This window comes from Crassostrea angulata, unplaced genomic scaffold (assembly GCF_025612915.1).
Source record: "Crassostrea angulata isolate pt1a10 unplaced genomic scaffold, ASM2561291v2 HiC_scaffold_169, whole genome shotgun sequence".
Classification (NCBI taxonomy): Eukaryota; Metazoa; Mollusca; class Bivalvia; order Ostreida; family Ostreidae; genus Magallana; species Magallana angulata.
Genome location: NW_026441722.1, coordinates 174340 through 198777, shown reverse-complemented (window position 1 = coordinate 198777; position 24438 = coordinate 174340). Strand labels below are relative to the sequence as shown.

Genomic DNA, 24438 nt, shown 5'->3' with positions numbered 1-24438 from the left:
CATAGGCCACAAATGAAATAAATGACTGTCTTAGGTCCCCATCTTTATATTCAAGATATTTTTGGATGATTGCATTACTGGTATTTCAGGTGCAAACCCCCTTAAGTTTTTTTTTTATCTAAATAAGGAGGCCAATACATATTCATATGTCATTTAAAAAAATAAAATTCTGTCGTGAAGTTAAGATTTGATTTTATAAAGCACAAAGAAAAACTTCCTTGTTGATTCAAGTGGTAAACAGATAAACCCAGTCAGAGAAGAAACTTGATAATTTAATGGTCTTTTACAACTTAAATCATGGTTTACCTTAGCATAGGCAGGAACACATATTTTAATTCTTTGTTGTGGCTTTTTTTCATTGTTTTGACTACAGAGGGTAAGTAAAACATTTCATATTTATCGTAACTAAAAAGTTTCTTCCTTCTTCATTTGAGACTTACGTACAAAACTAGGTCAAACGACATTAAAATACACAAATTGTGAATCAAACGCATTGAACTTTTGTTTCTATATAAGGAATAAGGAATCATTCTTTGAGTATTTTGAGGTGATAATTTCGGTCGGGGCTTGATCAAATCCAATAAAGCCCGAAGGGCTTTATGATAGATTTGATCACGCCCCGACCGAAATTATCACCTCATAATATTCAAAGAATGATTCCTTATTACAAATATTTATATAATTTAAAACCATCGTACGATTAAATATTTAAATATAAATAAGCAAACCCCGCTGGCGCCTCAATTTGGCTTTATGAGTTATATAGTACAAAATCGATACGTAGTGTTATCACAGGCAAAGACACTGGAAAATGTAATTATTTATATTTAGATTTTTGAAAGCAGTATAAGCAATGTTGGTTATGAAATTATGTTCAAGCTAGGTTTTAAATATATTATTCTTATGCATATTCATTTTTACAGGATGTTTAGGTTATACAGTATACTGTGAGGTAGGAGCTGGAGTCTGCCTTGACTTTTTCAAAAACAACTCTTTTGGCACGTACGCAATCAGAGTTCGAAATTTGCCTCTTTGTGCATCGTTTGATGGACAATCTACTCATATCTTTTCAAATAACTTTGGAAATGAATCAACATTTAACTGTAGCATCTCTAAAACAATAATGTCAGTGTGCATTGGAAATTTTCAATCAAAAGATGCTGGGATATATTCTTTACATGACAGTCTGACACTTAGCAGTAATATACTAAAAAGCATTACAGTGGTTAAAGCAAGTAAGACATCTTTAATACTTGATACAGTCTTATTGTAACCAATGAACAAGCATAATTTCGAATTTAAATGATAAATATTTAGGTGAGAAATTGATATCTGGTGATAATGAACTGATTTTTTTTATTTTTTATCTAAATAAATGCCATAAGAATGCCAAAATTACCAAAAAAACTCATATTGAATCCAATCATTAGCATGTGAATGTCAAAGACAGCATATAAATTATCTACTGAGGTCAATATAATTCCCAATCAATCTAAAAATCAACATGATATGTACCGGGATATAAGTCTAAAATTGTTTTTAATCTTCTTTAAAAATATTTGAACAATAACTATAAACCGCATATTTTGCCGATCACCATTAGTGAGGGTGAGGGTAAGTGAAGTCACATTTATTATTACAAGTATTTATGAACTGAAATCCATACAAATCAAACTTAAATTTAAACTTTAAACACAGCTACAATCTTAATTAATTTAAATCTTATTAATCTTAATCTTATTAATTTTGTCATCGTCTGAGGAAATATTTAATTGTTGGACATCCTCAACTATAGTATTGTAATATGATCTGTCTTTTGTAACAATTGAAAGCTTAATTTAAGTGTTTCCTAATCAAAATGATGCAATGAGAAATCAGATGTTGTATTTTCTTCTTTCACTGTTTATCTGTATAAATTCGTTTTCATTTCCATATAAATACTATGTTTTAGAAATATGGAATCTGATATATAATGTTGTAATAAATCATTGATTGTATTTCGTCGGTGCCATATAAAGGCAAAATTAAGAATTAATAATATCCGAACACATGTGATAGTTGCAAAAATTAACAACTTTCTCTAAATGAGATTTTAATATAACTTAATCTGAGAGACGATGGCTTTCTTTTTTTTCTACAAATTCCAAATTCCTTTAAATTCCAAATGAACTACAATTTTTGATAGTTAAATGTAAGACCTGATGTATCATCTATGATACCTGGTAAACTAAAATGAATACCTTAATGTATTATTATTTATAATTCATTCTGCGTAACAGACTGCGGTGAATCAAAGGTAGGGGCTGCCCCTCTATCAACGATTAATACAAAATATGACGACTCACGTTGAGCGAACCATGCACTGTCTGCCAAAAGTATACGAACATCATAAATTAAATGTATCAATATCGACAAAAATCATTAACAATAAAGAAAAATACAAATGCAACATATGTCTATACGACATTATGACTTTCAATAATTAGTGAAACAGTGTCAAAATATAAAAGCAAAGAAGTGACCGAATAAAGTGTTCCATTTCTCTAGTATCGTTAAAGTGCGAAGAAATATGCTAAATGCAGTATACAAAAAACAAAACAAAACAAAACACGAAAGCAAATCGCAGTAAAGTTTTTAGATAAGGGGATGGCGGGTGGGACGATATTATATTTTGCCGCATATAAAACTGAAATTTTGAACACCTTACAGCTAAAGGATTGTCCGAGAAAGGAAATTGTCGACTGCTTATTTATAAAATCAAACTATTTGGAGTTTAAAGTTGTGGAATGTCAACAGGCACAAATATTTACTTTCATATCCGTGACAAGCTCACAAATGCGATGATTTTTAATAAAAAATCCCTTACATTTTTATTAAAAATCATTAATAGGGGATTTAAAATTTCGATATATTTTGAGCAAACCATATTTTTCAAACTTAGGTCAACAATTCAACATGACGGGATCTTCAGAGTTTGCTTCCCTGAGAAAGGCTTATACTTGGACTTGTAGCATGTTTGTACCCCCTGAACAAACTACCAAAGGTGTAATATTTTACAGAAACAATGCTATATGTGCTGTTATCGGATATCTCAATAATGACTGTGTTAATCAGAGTGCAAACCCTAGATACACATACGCATGTCTGTCAGATTATGTGTACACTCTGACTATACCAGCAGAAAACATGACAGAATATGAACAGGGATCGTTGTGGAGATGTGAATATGTGTTTCATTCTGTAAATGGTTACAGAAGTTCTGACGTCATCATTAAAATAGCAAGTAAGATTTACTTATATATATATATATATATATATATATATATATATATATATATATATATATATATATATATATATATATATATATATATATATACTTTCATGCGATTTGGTTTAATAGTGATTTAATCAATACGTACATATCTCTATGTACAAACGAGCTTATAATTATTAACTTAATTTTTTTCAAGTGATCCAACTGGAGAATAATGATTCACAAAGCCTTGTAAAGTTTAATAAGGTTATCTTGGAGGGGTGTGTTTGGTCTACATAACTTTCCTACTCGTGACTTTGAGACTTATTGTATGTTACGATGATTTATTCCTGTGAAATAATACATAACACAAATTCCTCAAATGACAGACATCTTATAAATAATGAATGGATTGTAATATAAACATATACATAACCAGTGTAAATATGTTTTGATTTTTAACTTCTTGTTCTGATGATATATAGTAATTAATGAATTAGTTGAACGAGTCAATATGACATCATTAACTTATGTTTAAAGATAATCATAAGTCGATGTTTTTGTAGGAATCAAATTAAATTGATCATCGTACGCAGATTTAAATATATCAATTGCGTCTAAAGACTAAAATAAGTAATCAATTTATGTACTACATTTGTATTTCAATATCATATTAAAAATTGGTTTATTTTTTTCTGCGCAAGTAAGGGTACTTCGGAACTATTAGTCATTTTTCATTCATAAACAGATCAGTTTAGTTTTACGAGCTCTTTTTTAGGGTTTCGTCTACTGTAATGTTGTTTTAAAAGTAATTTTTAAGCGGTATGTAATATAAGGTATAAGATAAGGACACAAATATGCAAAATGCGCGTATTCTTGGCCATGATTGTTTATACTTGTTATAATTTTATTTTCTTGAAGAAACACGAAAATATTGAAAATAACTATTCATGGTGAATAACAAATACAATATGATATATTTTTTTTTACAGTAATGCAAAAATGTGCATGCCTACGAAGGTCTATTTAGAAAGAAACGTTTGTTTCTAACTATACTAGCTAAGGTTATTATTTTCTGATGACTTGTTTTCTATTGCACGAGACTTATAATTTCGTGCCCACGCAATATCCCGTGCATAGGTAAAACACTTGACCTATATTTTTTTTTCGATTGGAAAACATAAAACAATATAAGCCCTATTTATCAAATTTTATTTTATTTCATAAATCATCTATCCTGATATTTCTGCCTGAAACTTCAACAAATATGAATTATAAAATTAAAATCAATCATTAAATTATCATTTTAGAAAATACAAGTACTGTTAATGAACAACGAACATTCATTTCAACTAAAATGTCCAATTTTCATAGGAAAAATAGATACCATTGTGTCAAAAGAAAGACAATCAATTTAATATTCACGTTAAAAGGAAAATGTTTCATAATAACGTACTCTCCATTGATATCAGTACTGTTTTAATAACAGGCCCACCCACAGTGCATATGTTATCTCAGCAAGACATATTAGAAGGAAGAAACTTGTCTGTCACCTGTACAGCCACCCCTGGAAATCCTAGCTCGACAACATTTTACTGGACCAAGGTAGACAACCCAGGATTTAGACATAATGGTTCAACTCTACATCTACCTAACATACAGCGAACCAGTTCTGGTACATACAGATGTACAGCAGAGAACAACTACAATAATGAAGAGAAGGGAACAGACAGTCAGCCAATGGACGTCAATGTTCTTTGTAGGTCACTGATTATGATGTTCAGAACAAATTTATAAAATAATTTGTGTTTGTATTTCATAGGTTTAATGAGTTTATCTAGGTGCATCAGGTTGGTTTGTGTTCTTCTGTGATAAGCTTTCTATAATATTACGTAAGTTTTGTTTAGTGTATAGAAATAGCTAATTAGATTGAATTCTGGATAGTATACTTGCCAATTCATTGAACAAAACAAATATGTCTTAAATACCATTCACTAGAAAGGGCATTGTTTTACTATTAACTAACATGCACGAAATTGAAAAGTCTTGATATTGTAATTAATATATTTTTGAAATATCCATTGATCACGTTACATGTTTTGTATACAGACCCACCAACAATAAAGACGCTATCTCAACAAGACATAGTAGAAGGAAGAGCCTTATTAGTCACCTGTCAGGCCGTCTCTGGTTATCCTAATTCCACCACATTCTATTGGACCAAGGAAAACAACCCAGGATTTAGACAGAACGGGTCCATTCTACATATACCTAACATACAGCGAACCAGTTCTGGAACCTACAGATGTACAGCAGAGAACAACTACAGTATTGGAGAGAAGGGGACACACAGTCAGTCCATGGACGTCAATGTTCTTTGTGAGATTTTTTTTATCATTTTGGAACGCCGAGGCTGCTTAAAGATAGGGAACATCATAACACTTTATTTTCAAGTAATGTGGAAGCGTGGTCGCGAGCTCGTCAATTTTATACGGAGTCGCGTGACCCCGTCTATTGGTTTACTGTCAGCCGAAGTCTCAAATCGGAAGGGACGCGTAGAACACTTGAAATGAGTTTACGCATAAGAAAATAGTGCAGAAAGTTTTCTAGCATTTCAGTAAATATGTATTATAAAAACACGCATTAAATCTTTTTAAGTCCTCTGTGTATAAACAAAATTCTATTTAGAAAAAAACAAACTTTTATTGATCAAAATATTCTTGTTCGTGTTTTCCGGCTTAGTTTGAATCAGGCTTGGGTTGAATTACATTGTAAAATAATGCATTACATTATCAATGCTTCATGAATTAGGGCATTAAATTACCATAACCATTACTTAATTTTCTTGAAGTTACATTACACGAGTAAAGAAATGCATTACCATTACTTTGTGAAATGTCAATAAGTTTTAAAAAAGTAATTTAAAAACAAAATAAAGAGTTTTTGTCAATATTTCATAAATAAAACATGCTTAAAATATTTACAGGTCCATGTTCATGTTCACTATCAGGTTCAAATTTAATGACTTATACAAGATTGATGTTGCACTTGTAGTTCTCAAAGTAAGGTTGGTCCCGTAACATTTACACGCGGAGTTGACAATCTGTTATTTATGTCTCTGATTTTCCGAGTATGATTTTTAATGAAAGGAACGGCTGTATCGTAATACGTGTATGTGATGCACGAGTTTACACAAAAAAGTAGTAAGTGGCGAACGGGTTTATTTTTACCTATTTATTTTGCATGAATCGCAAATGAAGAAAATCGTGTCAGATAAGTCGGTCTTAAAATCAAAATGGCGACCGTGACAAATCTTTTTATTGTCAAAGTTCTTTGAATCTTATTGTAAAGAATATTTCTAACGTCAGGTGCCTGTGTTTGTTATCGGTTGCAAATGTTCACTTTGTTTGTTAATTCAGCAGTTTTAGAGTTTTCGGGGTTTTCATAATACTTTTATTATGGATACCGTCCGACTTGTGGATTTTCCCTTGGATCACAAAATTAAATAAATCTAATGATTAAAATTGTCTACTTTGATATAGTTGTTTGATTTTCCCGGTTAGTAGTAATTTGTAAAATTTTTCCTTGGGGTCTAAATCACATAATATACCGTTGTGTCAATTTTCTACAATTATGAAGGCCGGGATTGAGTAAAATTTAGAAAAGTATCAGACAATTGCAAAAAAGCCGAATTAACATAGATAGTAACAACTTATTCAAACTCATAAATTTTGGAAGCATATTCGAGGAAATCCATGACAATTACAAATTCAAACTTTAAAGACCCCGTCTTTCAGTACTCTCAGTACCTTGATTTATTTCATTTCAGACTTCAAAATGATGATGTGTTTGAGCTAACTAGTATCTTCATAGACTTATGAAGAAAACTTATTGTTTAATAATCTAGTTTGGTCACCGTTTTATCAAAATGGCGGTTTGTATATCAAATATTTCGATTAGTTTATTAAATGAACATCTCTTATTTTAGGCTGATAGTTAAAGGCTGATAATAAATAGCCGTTAACACATTCTTAAACATGAGTCGACCATATGATTTAATACTTTAGGGAATGTGTGAAAGAGATTCCAAATCTTAGATAAAAGTTTTACAATATATCGTTAGTTTTTTGTACTTTTTGGTATAAAAAAAATCAATCAACATTATATGAAAACGGTTATCCAAAACAGACTTAACCTTTCATCTTATTATAAGGGAAAGTGAGCTTTTTACAGAGTGAAACAACTTTTTTTTTCCTGTGTTAACCACACCTTGTATTGTGGACTACCTTATCTTACTGCAGCTGGGGCGTTTATATAACACATTACAGTAATTGAAAATAAGACTGTATCTGGTTTTGCATATGCACATTGAATTAAGGAGACATTTTTGTCGCTCTTTCGCAAAATTAAAGATTAAATACTACTTTACCATCTACTGTAGAATCATTAATATTCGTGGTAGCTCAATTTTCGTGGTATTCGTGGGTAGTCCTCTCCCACAATTTTAAATCCTCAATGAAAACAATTTTAGGAAGAGCTATCTTTGTTACTGACACAGTAACCGACGCATCCACGAAATTACATCCCCGTGAATGAACAAAAAAGTCACAATCCACGAAAATTGGCCCCCACGAATTTAAATGATTCCACAGAAATTATACAAATATCCAATACAAATTATTTCTTGAAATTGTAACAAATAAAAAAATTAACCATTTCATGGGGAAAAAAAATGACAATCCTTAATTCTCTAAATTAAATCCTTACGCTCGTGTAGATATATACATATCAAAGACAATCCTTTCACATTTTACACTGTAGGCATGCTGGTCAAAGAATATAATCTTATCAAGCTTAAAAGTTGCTATTGTAATTGGTTATTCTATTTCTAGACCAACCCACAATAGAGAGGAGATCACTACAAGTAGTAAATGAGAGTGAGAAATTCACAATAACTCGATATATAGTAAGCAATCCTTTGTCAGATGCGTCTTGGTATAATGGAACACAACTTTTGAAAACCCAGACCTCAGTGAAAACTGCTTCATACACCATCGAAAACACCACGTGTACAGATACCAAGAACTATACCCTTGTGACCAGTAATGGAATCGGGAATACAGTGACAGCAAGGGTGGAATTAATTGTAAACTGTAAGATTCTTATTAGCTTAAAACAGTTCGTGATGCATTACAGTATCAACAATAATGTATTCATATTCAACCTAAACTTAAGTAAATATCTATTGTAAAATTTTATATCATGGATATGTAGACATAAATAAGGGTTTTACGTGCAACATAGTAGATAAATAATTGAAAGTAATGAAATAGATCGTGTAAAAAATAAGCAATTAACACAAATAAAACTCGCGTTTGAAAATGTCATGAAATTTTATCATAATTAAGTACTCTCTTGAAGATTTTACTTTCTAATAAGCTAAAGCCGTCCATGTTTTTTATTCAAACTCGGATTTTATTCCCATTCACTGCCCAGCAACTTTCTTTTTTTTACCTTTGCGAGTAAGCTATATCGGTTATTGTGTTTTAAAAAGTTGTTTGTTTCCCTAGTGTTATTATGAACAAGTTGAATAAAGACATTATAGTGTGGCATGCGTTACATACACTCTAACAAAGAATGTGTATTCAAGGATATGTATAAAAACAAATTGAAGAAAATAAAAATAACGATAAGTACTTAATCTTTTTTTGTTAACTGTAATGTGCAATATTAATATATGGCTGGGTGTAAACGTGTTTACTGGATATGTCCGAGATATGTCTTTTACTACTTTGCCAATATCTAATTCTTTGCTCGTTTTATTTGAACAATGAATATATGATATTATATGACTTTTATACAACGAGTTTTGAGAATTTCATTTTTTTATTCTATTTTGTATCATGTGTTTGAAATTTCAAGATTGAAGTTATCCCTATTACCGTTTATGATTATCGTACTTTATTGTTACCAAAAAAATGAACTTGGCAATGAATTTGACAATTTTACACAAGAAAACACAATCCTGTTTAATATTTCATTTTCAAAAAAGTAATTGTCTATGTTCATGCTACACTGAATAGACACAAACATGTGTAGATTTTTTCTTACGTACAAACCCTAACATTTGAACTTTATTGATTGCATGAGTCGGAATAAAGCAATCGAATTTATGATTACATAATTCTGAAGACTGTGCTTTCCCACATATATTTAAACTATATGGTAAAATTTATTTAAATTTCACTGACCGATATAAGAGCTCACAATGATACCAAGTATATAAATTATTACAATATCAATCAATTTACTCGCAATTTAGTAATCGAATAACAAGCTCGCATACATGTAAACATGCATAATACATGTAATTGTGAACGGTATTTGAGGAAAACACTCGAAAAGAAACATATCTGATACATACTAAAAAATGATACATATTGATAATTTATGTATAACGGAAATGTAGTGAATAATAAAGTTGTGAGTTGCCTTCGCTATACAGGTTATTTATCAATCAGTAATGAATTGTACATTTTTATCGGGAAAAAAATCCTTCCATATTTGTATAAATAAATATTTTGTATGTAGAAAATTTTTGACCAAAGTGGAAACACAATGAAGAGTTGAAGGTATGATCATATATTTTGCTTTTTCATAGGTAAACCAACGCCAGATATCACAAATATAACACTTGCAGTTAGTTGCACCACCGGCATTAAGTTCTCAACCATAATAATTGCATATCCAGAGCCTCAATACGAGTTACAGTATGAAAACGGAACAAGGAACGATCAGATGATAACCACCATCACAGAGAATAAAGTGAATAACTTCACAGTTCGAATAAGACAACATGCTGTTGAGAAAAGTAGTTTTGGGGTTTATTATTTAAGAGCGAGCAACATGTTTGGAGAAAAAACCGTAACTGTTAATGTAATTAAGCAAAGTAAGTATAGAGACATGTAACTTACTTTTATTCAATTTTTAAAAAGGGAACAAATCTTGTTTTGGACATAATATTTTAGTTTAACTAAATTTGCTAAACGGATATTGATTAAAATTGTTTTGTATGTGGAACAAGTTCTAAAAGTAATTGACATTTTTAAAAGTCTTTTGAGAATTTCAAACAGTGTCTTATTCATGTGCAAGAAGCATCTTTAAAGCATACATATATGTATTTCATACCATATTACCATGGCATTACTGGTTTCTTGTGTATATAAAGGAAAACCAGACCTTCCCAGAAATATAAAAGTAACATGTAAAGTAACAGAAGCCATAGTTCAATGGATATCGTCATTCAATGGCGGAGACACTCAGAATTTTACTGTGATTACTCTGAGTGGCCATGATGGAACTAATCTCTACAATGGTCTAAACGACAAGGGTGAAAATGAAATTCATGTTACTTACGTTAGCAGTCTTCAACCGTCAGTGACGTACTGGTTTTCTGTGTCGGCAAAGAACAGTCATGGATCTAGTTTCTCAAAAGCCATCAGCTGCACCACCGCAAAAGGTTATATTGAATTATTTGTCAACTGATCCTGTGTAATTTGAATTCTTATACATCAGAATTTTCAGTTTTCAAATAGCTAGAATGAATCATGCAACAAATTACTTTCTAAGTAATATTCATTTATTTCTCATAATGTTTATCTATTTATCCAACCGACACTAAAACGTTGAAAGATAACCAGAAAAAGAATAAGTATTAAAGGGAAATTTACATTAATCAAGTATAATTCTAAAAATATCACAAACGTTAATCATACTTTGCATTAAAAATCTTAATACAAACCCGTACTCAGCACGCAATGCCAATTTACATGTATATCATTTTTCCTTTTTTTAAAAATACCATTTGTTTTTGAAAATGTGTTTTGAATGCATAAGACCCATCAATTAGATGTACTGTATTCATATATTCAACGTTTTAATTGTTTTTTAAATTACATGTTCAAAATTAAACTTCATGAGCTTTCTGTAAGAGCACAGCCTTGAATTGATAGAGAAGCCTGGTAAACGAGTTGGTTAGCTCTACAGACATGCATAGCTACTTCAAATTTTGATATCATACGATCGTTCGCCCTTTTAAAACCGGTAGTATTAATGATTGAAAATTATGAGAATTCATAAAGATTATGTATTCATATTTTCTTTACTTTTTCAGATAGAACATTCAAATATCAATATTAAATTCAGTTAATGTCGTGTTTTCAACATTGTAACAACATTGATACAACAGTTTAAATGATAAAAAAAATAAATTAAACAAAACACCACCTCCAAAAAAACCCCACTAAAACAAAAAAGAAAAAGAAGATAAATAATGGTTATTGGTATTGCCACACGATATTTCTGTTGAATTGCCGTAAAAACAAAGTTGCGTTCATGTTTGTTATATATTTGTGTGATCAGGTATTTCAACTTTCATAATTGAATGAGTTGCGTTGATTTTATGGAAAAAATAACCCCGCTCCATTTTACTATGAGAAGTAATTAATGGAATCATGAATGCTTTTTTACAGAAACAGCAAGCTCTCTGACAGCGGTAGTTGCTGGAAGTGTTGGAGGGTCGCTGGTGTTGGTTACGATTATACTGATTGTTGTGTTTTTTGTTCACAGACGATACACATGTATCTTTAAAATAGGTAATATATTTATATTCTTTACCACAAATCAAGTTGTCCACGGACGGTTATACCGGACTTATGCTGACTTGACAAAATTTATTTTTTTTCACATCCACAATTAAGGCTAATTTGATACAATTCTCCAACAGCATATTTATGAAAAATCATATCAATTATATTTTGAAATACATTACACTAAAATCACTTAGAAATTCACTGTCCAAAGACTATTAAACCGCTGCTTGATTTGTAAAACGATCAGTAGTAAAGCTCAGTTCGATCGGATACCTAGAAGTGAGTTATCAAAGCTCGTAAAAAATATTAAACGTCAAAATAAGATTTCACAACATTGTTTTTATTAGGTAACCTGAGAAAACTCAGGTGACCTATTGCTATCTGTTTTCGTCCGTCGTCGTGCGTCGTCCGTCGTGCGTCAACAATTTTACATTTTTAACTCCTTCTAAAAAACTACAAGGCTGATTGTTACCATTTTTTGTGTGAGGCATCTCTATGGCAAGAGAAATATTAATTGTAAAATTCATGCCTCTACCATCCCGGCGCGCTACAGGTAAGGCCGAATATGAAAAAAAGCCAAATTTTAAAAAATCTTCTTCTCTACTTCCACACGTTTGGAAAAACTGATTGCTAGTTGTGATGTTCATGAAGCCTTCTACCAAAAATGTGAAATTCATGGCCCCCGGGTCAGGGGTTTTGGTTCTAGGGTGGGCCAATATGGCCATATAGTTAAAATGTTTTAAATCTTAGAAAATCTTCTTCTCTACTCCCATTTATATTGTTAAAAACTAAACGCATGATTATGATGTTCATGAGGCCCTCTACAAAAATTGTGAAATTCATGACCCCTGTGTCAGGGTTTCAGGCTATAGGGTGGGGCCAATATGGCCTTATAGTTAAAATGTACTAAATCTTAGAAAATCCTCTTGTCTACTCCACACATGTTGGCAAAAAACTGTTTACCTGGTTGTAATGTCCACTAACTCCTCTACCAAAAATTGTGAAATTCATGGCCCCTGGGTCAGGGGCTCAGGATATGGGGGGGGGGGCAATATTGCAATATAGTGTTGACGTAATATTTTTTAAAATCTTCTTCTCTACACGTCTGTATGAAAAACTGACTTAAAATTATTTTTACCACGAAGTCCTCTACTAAAACTTTAAATTTCATGTTCCCTGGAGTATGGGTTTTGACTCTAGGGTAGAGCCAAAATGAAAGCATTGGTGTTAATGCATATAATGTTTAAAAATTATCTTCTTAATTCTCATACACCTGAAAGAAAAATTGAATTCATGCTTTTGTAGACCAGATCTCTAAGTTTTTCGCCAAATTTATAGGTTTTACATTTCTTTTTGAAAGATTTCAGGCAGAGAGGTGGTCGTCATTACAAATTTATAATTTTCCACTCCACAATGAAACCTAATTATATACAAACATGAGACTCCTCGACAAGTTTGTGAATGGGTTATATGCTACTCAGGTGACCGTTAAGGCCTACTGGCCTCTTGTTTGTTTTTTAATATATTGTTTGCAACTATAATATATTTAAATACTTAAATCCGGAAACTCGTCAAAAATTTATTAACGTTTAATTCAGTTTTATAGATTTATTGCATTGTTTTCAAAATTAAGATCATTACAATTTCATTTGTTATGCGCGTTTAGACGAAAGAGTCAGCACATAGCATCTGAAAACTTACAATTAAAAGTGCGTCTGAATATAGCTAAAACAATAAGCCGCTATTTTGGCAAAATTTCAGTTTTAAAATGATTTTGATCGGTGTCAGTTTTTTCAATCAGAACTGGTTCAATATTTTAAAGGTTTTGCATTTTCGTTTAAAAAATTTTTGGTTGCAGTCAATACATTTTTTTTCCAAATCTAACTAAAAATATACAAAAAAAAAAAATAAAAATAACTAAAAGCCAATATCGGTCTCTATTTTGTGAAATCATATTTGAAAAAAGATTCTTTATTGAAACATCAAATAAAATATTGATGTTTTGTGAAACCCTAATTACAATTGGGTTCGCTTCAAATTTAGATTGACATATTTTTCTTGAATTTCACAATTTCGTTTCAGTTTTTTTTCTTAAAATATGATTTTATGGCAATAGTGTAATGCGATTGACAGTTCCTTTGTAGACTTTATCCATTGGTTTAATAAATAGCCTCAATTAATCTTTTTCATTTTCATCAATATTTGATTTATCAAAAATGTAATAGAGTTTATTTTATAGATGATTGTATAATGCACCGAGAGCAAATCATTAGTTCTAAAATATATTGTATGAAGTAAAAACGAGTTTTCCGGTTTCTATTAAAAAATACAAAAATTATAAAATAATTATTGTGAGTGAAATCTCATTTAATAAAAAATAAAATAATATATTGGTGTGTCTAGCAACCTTAACCTTAAAAAGAAAATGATTATTAATATTGATTCATTGTAGCGTTGGAAAAAAGAAATACGTAAGGTTTTTTTATACAATCTCTACCTAAATCTTAACTGCAGAACTGTAGCTCTATGAAAAATTTGGGTTGACGGACTGTAAAGTTCCACCTATACAAACAAACTGTATAGATATATTGCTCACGGTTTAGCCTTATTAAAACTAAATTAGGAATGTTTTATGTAATATTTCTAACCATAAATTGATGAGCCATTTTGCTACTGATTCACAACTTAAATTGCCAAAAACGTTTTCTCTAAACTACCCAAACGACTTCGAAAAGTGAAGCATGTTAAATTTAAGTCGGGATCAAGAGTCGCCGTTTTTCCATGTCAACAAACCCGACAATTTTTACGGAACTGGTGAGGAGGGTTAAAATTATTTAGAGGCAAGTATAGTAATGCCAATTATTGTAAAATGTCTCAGGTGTTTAGTATGAAAATGTTTACAGAATATATTCCAATTTAAATTAGTTTATAATAAGTCTAAAACCGTGCGCAACGTTTTGTGTGCAATAAATATACAGTTTTGTATGAGTGGACCTGTAGCTCTACGGTTTGTCGACCCGAAAATTTCGTATAACTACATTTAAACAGCTAACCAAATTTTTGTATATGCTTTTGTGCAAAAAAAAAGAAATAATTTATGTAAATGATTCTATTTGACGTTTAAGTTTTCCTTGATTTTTAATCTAAGTTGCAGCTCATTTTATAAAGTTCTTCTGTTTTGGACAAAAAAATCTTACATGATATATGAGCTTGAAACTTTACACTGCTAGGATGAAATATAATTTCTTTGAAGTTCTAGGTATGAGATATTAATAACAAATTGTTCAGTTACGTAACTCAGAGTATTTTGAAACAATTATATATTGTATTGGTACACATTTGTAATTATATAATATCTAATTAAGTGATATCTATTTAAATTAGAGATATAAAAGTTGACCCAAACAAAGAAACATCGAACTATACAACCATAAAAGGTAAAGACTTAATTTGAAAATACAATTTTAATTAATCTCTCTCTTTTTTTTAAATTATCTGAATCTATTCCACTGCAGTCATTCGATAACTTTATAAAATATGAATAGGGATTGAAACTATCTTATAAAAAAATCTAATTGGTTGTCTAAAACTCAAAACAAAAACCAAAGTATGTAAATTTGTCAAATTCCTTCGAAGAACAACCATTATTTGATACAAAATACTTACTAAGCCTAATTTTTCTATATATATAGTTTTGTATAAATGCATATATGTTTAAAAAATACAAATTTAAATGATATTTTCAACAAATTGTTAAAAAATCTAATTGTTCCATTTCAGAACAACAGGAACATACTGAAAGGTGTGTGAGTTTGGTATGAATGCTGAATTTGTTATTGTATGGCTAAATTGTTTACAATTATTCTTTTGAATATATTTATTCAATACAAATATAAACACATTTATGTCACATTGTTATATGTAAATTCATATGATTCATCATTTTATTACATTTGATATGTACAACAATCGTATGCAGTAAGTATTCTGTTGAAAAATAAGTAATTATGTAAATATTTCATTTTTTAAGAACCACACTGCGAGTTCAATTATTCAAAGAAAAAAATTATAGGTTTAGTCCAATTTTATTAATTATGATTTTATTTTTTTCAATTTAAGATTTTTGATGCGTTTTTTGCAGGAACATGTATGACGAATTAGCACCAAACGAAAACGCCAGTCAATACGAGGATATTTTGAAGAAAGGTATAAAAAATCGTTCTTATTTAGATTAAATTATACATTTTTTTCTTGTTTATGAATCAAAAGGATGTTTTTAAAAAGTATAATTTTTTATGATCCTTTTTCATAATAATTCATTTGATCCTAGATGAAAAAATATTTCATGACTTCTCATAGAGGGTTCAACCATATTCATTTAGGGAAAAATTGTAAAGAAAATTCGTATTTCAATCGTTCTGTTTAAAATAATGTCTTTGTAAAAATTTGCATCAACACTATTTAAAAATTATTTTTATATTACAGATAATCATGGAAAAAACGAGTATCTATCTATCTATCTATCTATCTATCTATCTATCTATCTATCTATCTATCTATCTATCTATCTATCTATCTATCTATCTATCTATCTGCTTAATTCATATATGTCAGAAAGAGTCTTAAACATTTGTTATTTTGATTGTAGAAAATTATATGAAAAACTGCAAAAAAGTGTTGATAATGATGGAGAAGGAAAGGCCATCGAGAAAATGATTCCACTGAAAAGTAAAGGTGCAATTTAATATTTGACAACAATTGTTTTATTAATTTCAGCTGTTGCAAAACAAATGTATGTTGTCATAAAACATTAACTTATCTGCCATTCTAATTAAAAACAGTTAAGATGTAGTTCCAATTTTATTCCGATGTAAAGAAGTCTAAAGACCGACGTAGAATAGAACGGCAGTTCTTCTCATTGATCAATAAATAAATTTTCAAATTTATACAGAGTAGCATTCAAATAATAAATAATGATTAAAAGCAAGAGAAGAAATAGAATTAATTTTTTTTCACGCTATTGCATCTTTTTGGTAAACGCTGCTATTTTTTTTTTGACATATGCACCTAAAGTATTCAATTAATCATATGCTGCGCTAGCACCAATGGTCGCACCGGAAATCATTATAACGGTATCATAACAGTATCAAACTATGATTCTATTGATTATTATTTGAAGATATCAGAATAGATTGTGCAGTAGCATATTAGTTTATCAATTAATTTATTGATTTTATATCACCTGCATGAAATACAACTATAAAATATTAGCAGGATCTTTGTCTACAAAAAAAAACTAGATGCTGTCATTAGACAGTAATACCCGCACCATGTGTTTGCCCCTAAATAACACTGTTTTGTACCAGTTTAATTAAAAATGAAGGCTATATGCAAGCTCCGGTAATACAATTAAAATTTATAATTTTCATAACTGAAGGATGAGATCCCTTCCCATATGATAATACACATCGTGACATGAGCAGTACTTTATGTGCAATTTGGGGTAGAACTTTTTGCATTGAATTTTCAGTTAATCAATAATCTTAACATTTTATGTCATAGAAAGTATAATGGTCTATATAATTATTACAAACAAAATTAAAAATTAAATTATGCCCCCTCCCCGTGGCGGTTGCCAGTTTTAGATTTGCTTCTGTGTGCCTACATGAACATCATCGTGTGCACAGATTTAGAGAAGGGGTGGGAGTGAGGGGTCCAGACACCCCCCCTCCCCATGAAAATTCATTTATATCAATTGTAAAAGTACCAAAAATACACCTTGGACCCCAATGCTCTTACAGACATGTAAACGCTCAAACCCATTGCGCTTCAATGTTAGGTAACATTATTTGGGGGGTAAATATTTAATCAATATTTGCTATACTTTATTGTTTATCTAAATAGAAAGTATACATGTACATCACAATATGCAGGTGTCCTGCACCACCTTAAAGCTGTTATTTACCTAATAAAATAGTGCAAGTGGATTTGAAGAATAGGTCATAAAAATACATGCATGTTACAAATGAATGATCTTTGTCTGAAGTTACGTACACAACACAGGTCTGCATGTCTCATTAGCGGGTACTAGTTTTACCCAGCTCTTCGATTAGATGGGTTCACGTGTATACATACATGGGTGTTGCTAAAACGCGGAACGGAAAACGGAACGGAAGGGAAAACGGAAAATCTTATCTAATGTTATTTACCTTATAGATTTGTTAATCATGCTAAAACGATATACTTTATCTACCTTTTTATTTTTTTTTTGAAAGATTAGCAATATTAGATTATTTATTCAAGACTATTTATTTCCTCAAAATTAACAGCACATGCATTGACCACTATATTCTGTCCCAAAATATCCACGATTAACTTTTTGCTGTATATTTATATGTACCTCAGGGTTCAAGCGATTCTCTTTTAGAAGCATTACACATTCTCATTATTCTTTCTTTAAAACGTCCTCTCTAGCTTATCAGCTGGTATAAATACACGGCTAAAAAACAAAGAAGTCTACGGGGTTTTGCATTTCAACAGACCCGGATTATAGTGTTGAAAAATTGTGCAAGGTCTTCTGAGTGACTTCCAAATGGAGAAAAGATGTCAACATTTTCCATTATAAATCGTCCAAATGTGCTGCATGAATATTTTGGGATCGACGTACTATAGTCCCAATATATAATCGTAAAATCAAATTAGGCAACGTCTAGAGCTCTCTATTCGGATCATATGTATATAGCTGCTGGAATAAACAACTGCTTAGTAATGCAAACGTAAACAAAATTGCATTGCTAAAAATACTAGTTTCACAAATTACTAGTTTCACAAATTACCGGGTATATTTTAATGTTTTCTGTATTTTTATTTTCAATGTCGTCAGTCCTACGGTTTTTTTTCTTCCATCTCAATGATACTGTATCGTTTGTATGATAAAAGATCGTCTAGAACACCGACAATTCAATTTTGATGTAAGTATATACATGTACATCATCATATTTGAAATATAAAAATACTCAAAACACGCATAAAACGCTTTCACTAACTGCGTACGTTACGCTGATATGCCAGCAATACCATATAAGTAAAATAAGTAAAAAGTTATAGCTAATTTACTCGTTTAATCATGTAAATGTTTCATAATTCGTATACATTTGATTTTTCCGTTTCGTACTCAACTAAAGCCGAATGAATACAATGCTATAATTGATAGACATTCATATGAATATTAATAAGATAACAACATGTTGATAATCATTCATTAGATATAAATAAAAGATACAAAGTAAATCGTTTCTGGCCAGTCTATACCCTTTTTAAGCGATAAAAGTGGTGCTATTTTCCATTCCGTTCCGCTTTCCGTTCCGTTTTTCGTTCCGCGTTTTAGCAACACCCATACATACATGTCTGTGTTTTCCGTATGCAGAAAAGGATTAGGCCCCTAGTTAAGATCAGCTAAAGGAATTCATTATTGTGTTTTAATTTGATTATCATTATGATGTTGACCAATTTAGGTAAGCATAATACATGTAGTAGCAGTAGCGCAATATAATGAGATGCCAGCATGCATATATAAGTTCTACTTTCACTTTCTAAATGTGATCTCCCTGTGACAGCATACTGTATCATCATCTTTTAATATTTAAATAAGCTTATCATCGTTACCTATCCTATCGCATTTGTAAAGTTTCTGTCATTTTAGTTGCAAAAGTTATTTTTTTCATTTGTCAGACTGCATGATCATGCTCTATTGAGTTGACCCCATATTGACCCTGTATAAACAATTTCTTATTAAATTTGTGTATTACATGTAAGTAGGTGTAGACACTTATCATTTTCATATGAGTTATAATAGGAAGGAAGGAGTATTTCTTTCCTAATGTATTATAATGCATTAAATACAATGTAGGTCATGACCTTATGGGACTGTTCTGACCCCACGAAACATATAGAAAATGTCTGAATTTTTTTAAGCCAAATTTTGCAATAATTTTACCTTTGAAGCCATGTATCTAAAATTTGAAATCACTGACCCCCATGTTTTATTATGTCAAAATGATACTGAATACATATGTAGGCAAACTGGATTAATCTTCTAAAATTCTTGATATTCAAAATGTTTTTATTTCAAATCAAATTGTAACTATTATAAAAATTGTCTATTTTAAGTGCAAAAAGGTCATACAAACATTTATGCAGCTTCATGCAATTTTTTTTGCATAATCCCTCTATTCAGTGTGACCATTGTACATAATTAAAAACAACATTTTAAGAAAAAAAGTTTGCTTAATCAAAAATTCTGACAACAAATCCTAATCAGGCTGAAATCGCATTTTAGGTTCAAAAAGGTCAAATTTAATTGACCATAACTCAGAGGGATGAACACTGACCTCCCATTATCTTTGTATTATTTAAGTGTGTTTTGTCTACAGATTTCAATAGAATACTTCTCAAGAAATTCTTGATACAAGAACATTGAGGAGTGGGATACCTTAAGCAATTTCCAAAATGTTAATTACAAGAGAAAATTTTTTGCAATCAAGAAATGATTTAAAATGTGCTACTGTACAGATGTAAGAATTCCCTTACCGAAAAAATGGGCTTGCTGCGAATACTTGCCGCAAGCTTGCGGCAAACATTGCTGCAATTTTGCAGCAAACATTGCTGTAAGCTTGCTGCAGACATAAGCAAAACTTAAAATTTTATTCCATGAGAGAAAGGCATTGCTGCAAGCATGCAGCAAACTTGCCGCAAGCTTGCAGCAAACATTTTACCATGCAAATGAGGTCTGCGGCAAGCTTGCAGCAAACATTCCTATGCCAATTTAAGAACAGCTTCCTGCGAACGTTTGCTGCAAACTTGCCGCAATTGTTGCTGCAGACTTGCCGCAAACATTCCTGCGAACAAGATAAGAACATTGCTGCAAGCTTGTGGCAAACATTTAACCATGCAAATAAGTTTGCTGCAAGCCTGCAGCAAACATTCACTTGTCCATAAATTGTAATAACTTTCGTCAATCATTGCTGCATACAATTTTTTTAAAGACAGATTTGCTAGTTTGCTAGTATTAATTGATAACTTTAAATGAAAACTGTCTGTCCTTACTGTGTACATTAAAATTTTTTTAATACAAATTCAAATTCAGTATACACAAGAGAAGTTAAAAAATTCAAATCTCGCAATTTATTTTCAAAAATAAATCATCCTCTAAATGCGTTTCCTTTACACAGAAGGGAAAAATTTAATTACAAAATTTGAATTTAAAAACATTTAAGGAAAAAATAGCACCATAAATGGAATATCTTTAGCATAACTGACTAGAAAATGTAGCAACATAAAAAAAAAGATTAAAAAATAAAATAAAATAGAGAATGATGATTGATCTATATCTGTGTTCTTAAATTGATCGATCATATATCATGTACATATTATATTATTGTTTCTTTGTTCAAGGCATTTAAGATGGTATGTAGGTCATGATCCCAAGTGCTCTTCCTGAAATTATTCAATATCATAAAAACCATCCCCACCTTAATCCAAAGATATTATTCCTCCTTAGGTCATGCAGGCGCATCAGATCATTATGGCATGTAAGTCATGATCCTAAGGGGTCATCCTGACCCCCTTAGAATCAGAAATTGTCAATTATCTTTAAATTATTGATGTTTGATGATCCTATCTCTATTTAATCTTTATTATTAAGTCTCCCGAGTGAAATTTGAAGACTTATTGTTTTTGTACGGTTCTTAATACATGTTCTGAACTTGTTTCTTAGAGATGGCTGAACAGAATTGTACAAAACTCTAGGATATGATAGGCCTGCATATCTAGTTGTGCACCCTGGTTTGATTTTTCTCATTTTGGGTTAGACAACCACTTTTCGGGGGAGGGGGGGGGGTGTCAAAAGGGTGTGGGGTCTAACATTGAACCTTGTAGGAAGAATCGTAGACTCTATTGTAAATGGTAACTTGAAAACGGACAAAGATAATAATATAGGGTTTTCATAATCATATATTGGCTGTTACTGGCAATATATAGGGTTTATTAGATCTGACCCCTGGGGTCATCCCACCCCCAGGAATTTGAAATTACTATATATCTCAGAAACTGTTATAATCATGACCCCTTAACCATATATATTCATGTTTCTGATGTCAAGGGGCATCAAATGTTATGTAGGTCATGGGCCCTGTGGGTGGTCCTGACCCCCTCAAACAGCAAGTCCCTTAATATCTTCAAAACAGTTGAGATCCCCACCCTTAAACCATATATATTCTTGTTTCTTGTGTCAAGGGGCATCAAACGGTATGTAGGTCATGGGCCCTGGGGGTGGTCATGACCCCCCTTGAACAGGAAGTGCACGAATATCTCGAAAACGGTTGAGATCCCCACCCCTAAACCATATATATTCTTGATCCTTAAAGGGCATCAAAAGGTATGTACCGGTAGGTAATGGGCCTCAGGGTTAAATTTAATTTTTCAAAACCGTAATGCACATTTATGGAACAGTTCCTATCATATCCCAAGATATGATGTGTCTATCCATTAAATCATAAAAGGATTTCTAGGATCTATGTTTTTTTGAAGTGATAAACGTCAATTTTATGCTACTTTTTGACTCCCTGGATGAAATTTAAATTTTTAAAACCTTACTGCACATCTATATAACAGTCCCTATCATATCCCAAGATATGATTGTCTATCCATTAAATCATAAGAGGAGCTCTTTGATCAATGTTTTGTTTTTTAGTAATAAACGTCAATTTTCTGCTACTATTTGACTCCCTGGATGAAATTAAAATTTTTAAAACCTTATTGCACATCTATAGGACAGCCCCAATTATATCCCAAGAGATGACGTAGCTACTCCAAAAGTTGTAAGAGGAGTTCTGGGAACCATATTTTTTTGGCCAAAAAACGTCATTTTTTGTTGCCCACTGATCCCCTTAATAAAAAAAAAATTCTGGAACCTGATCACGCCTCAATATGACACCCCCAATCATATTCTAGAAGATAATTTGGCTACTGCCAAAAAAAGTGACGTTTTTGAAACCAGTTTTTTTGTAAAAAAAAAACGTCATTTTTCAGCCATTAAATGACCCCCAGGACAAAATTGAAAATTCCGAAACCTTATTGCGCATCTATAGGATACCCTAAAATATATTCCAAAAGATGATTTGTCTACTGTTGAAAATGTAGGAGGAGTTCGAGGAAGAAGGTTTTTTGTGAAAAAACGTCATTTTTTACCAATTATTTGACCCCCAGGATTAACAGAAAATTTTTGAAACCTTTTTACAAAACAACATGATACCCCAAATCAAACTCCAAGAGTTCAGTTTGCTGGTTTATAAGATGTAAGAGCAGTTTGAGGAAGTAAAACGTGACAGACGGACGGACGGACGGACGGACAGACGGACGGACGGAACATGGTAACAACAATATACCCGAACTTTCTTTAGAAAGTGCGGGTATAAAAAGAATTAAAGAATTTTGAAGACTGTATCTTGCTCATCACAACAGCCAACATCCAAACCGGGTTCCACTTTCAAAATACCTTTATAAACAATTATTTACGCATTATATACAAGAAACAACAAATTTTAGCTCAAATCGTGACAATGTTCCTTCAAAGCACGTAAATCTCGTAAATATAAATGATGTATATTTAGATTCATCCATTTGATATTTAGTTCATATCATAGTGTCAACTTTTGTTGAATTATTGGAATTTTTTGTAGAATCAAGTGATGACAAATCCATGACCCAAAAAGCTGAAGAATATGCTAACACATCATTTATGAAGTAAACCACTACAACCGGAATTTGTCTGAATCATTCTTTGAAGTATTGCAAAAGGTGTCCTTGTCTTCTGATAGACCATGTTATGATTATTAGACTTACAGACATGAATATTACATGAATGTACAGTAGTGACTTTATGTCGAATAAATGTTTATGAGTCTTCGAAGTTCAAACTTGAAATACTTTTATTGTTTTATATAATTAATTTTTATCCCATTTATTGCATTTTACCTGTATGAATTTCACTCAGCTGTAGCCTATCAACATGATCAGATATTAAATGAATTATTAGGTTTTCAATATTATTATTGAGTTGTCAATACAAATATTTTACACTAAAGATTTATTCCACAATTTGTGATTTAGTCTGTTTTCAAAACCCCTAATGACTTATTTCTGGGACGTTCTAATGTTGTTAAAGCTTACGCAATTTATATAAGTAAAAAACAGGATAAAAAGTCTTTTCACTGAATTTTTTTTATCAAAATATTTTTCTCTATATTTTAATATACTCCCTCTATTTTGAGGTCAGGTTGTGTTAAACTTCTTAAGGACCAAGCCTTAAATAAAACTCAGGACTTACCTCATTGATTTTGGAAACAAATGATGATAGTGTATGAAGTCGTGATAAATTTGTTTAATAGCATGAGAAATAATTTTAAAGGCCAAAAGTAACGCCTGTAATAATACCTTGTATTATCATAAAACGGAAGATTAAATTTATAATCC

The 24438-nt window shown here is 31.1% G+C and overlaps 1 protein-coding gene across 4 annotated transcripts; it reads left to right on the top strand.

The window, feature by feature from the left end:
* The first annotated feature begins 252 nt into the window (after positions 1–252).
* Positions 253–23969, top strand: LOC128169675 (basement membrane-specific heparan sulfate proteoglycan core protein-like). 4 transcript variants are annotated; one of them, XM_052835778.1, is made up of 15 exons: positions 254–376; positions 2942–3283; positions 4746–5015; positions 5366–5635; positions 8149–8409; positions 9918–10205; positions 10485–10775; positions 11788–11910; positions 14360–14378; positions 15292–15344; positions 15688–15709; positions 16049–16113; positions 16393–16411; positions 16556–16635; positions 23646–23969. In XM_052835778.1, the coding sequence occupies exons 1-15, from the start codon at positions 298–300 to the stop codon at positions 23711–23713; spliced, it is 2250 nt and encodes a 749-aa protein (XP_052691738.1). In that variant the 5' UTR covers positions 254–297; the 3' UTR covers positions 23714–23969. The 4 variants fall into 4 exon arrangements, 3 of the variants coding, with proteins under 3 accessions (XP_052691739.1, XP_052691738.1, XP_052691737.1); XM_052835777.1 differs by having other exon boundaries at positions 16556–16641; XR_008241573.1 differs by lacking the exon at positions 23646–23969 and having other exon boundaries at positions 253–376; positions 15688–15722; positions 16556–16620.
* Positions 23970–24438: the final 469 nt, after the last annotated feature.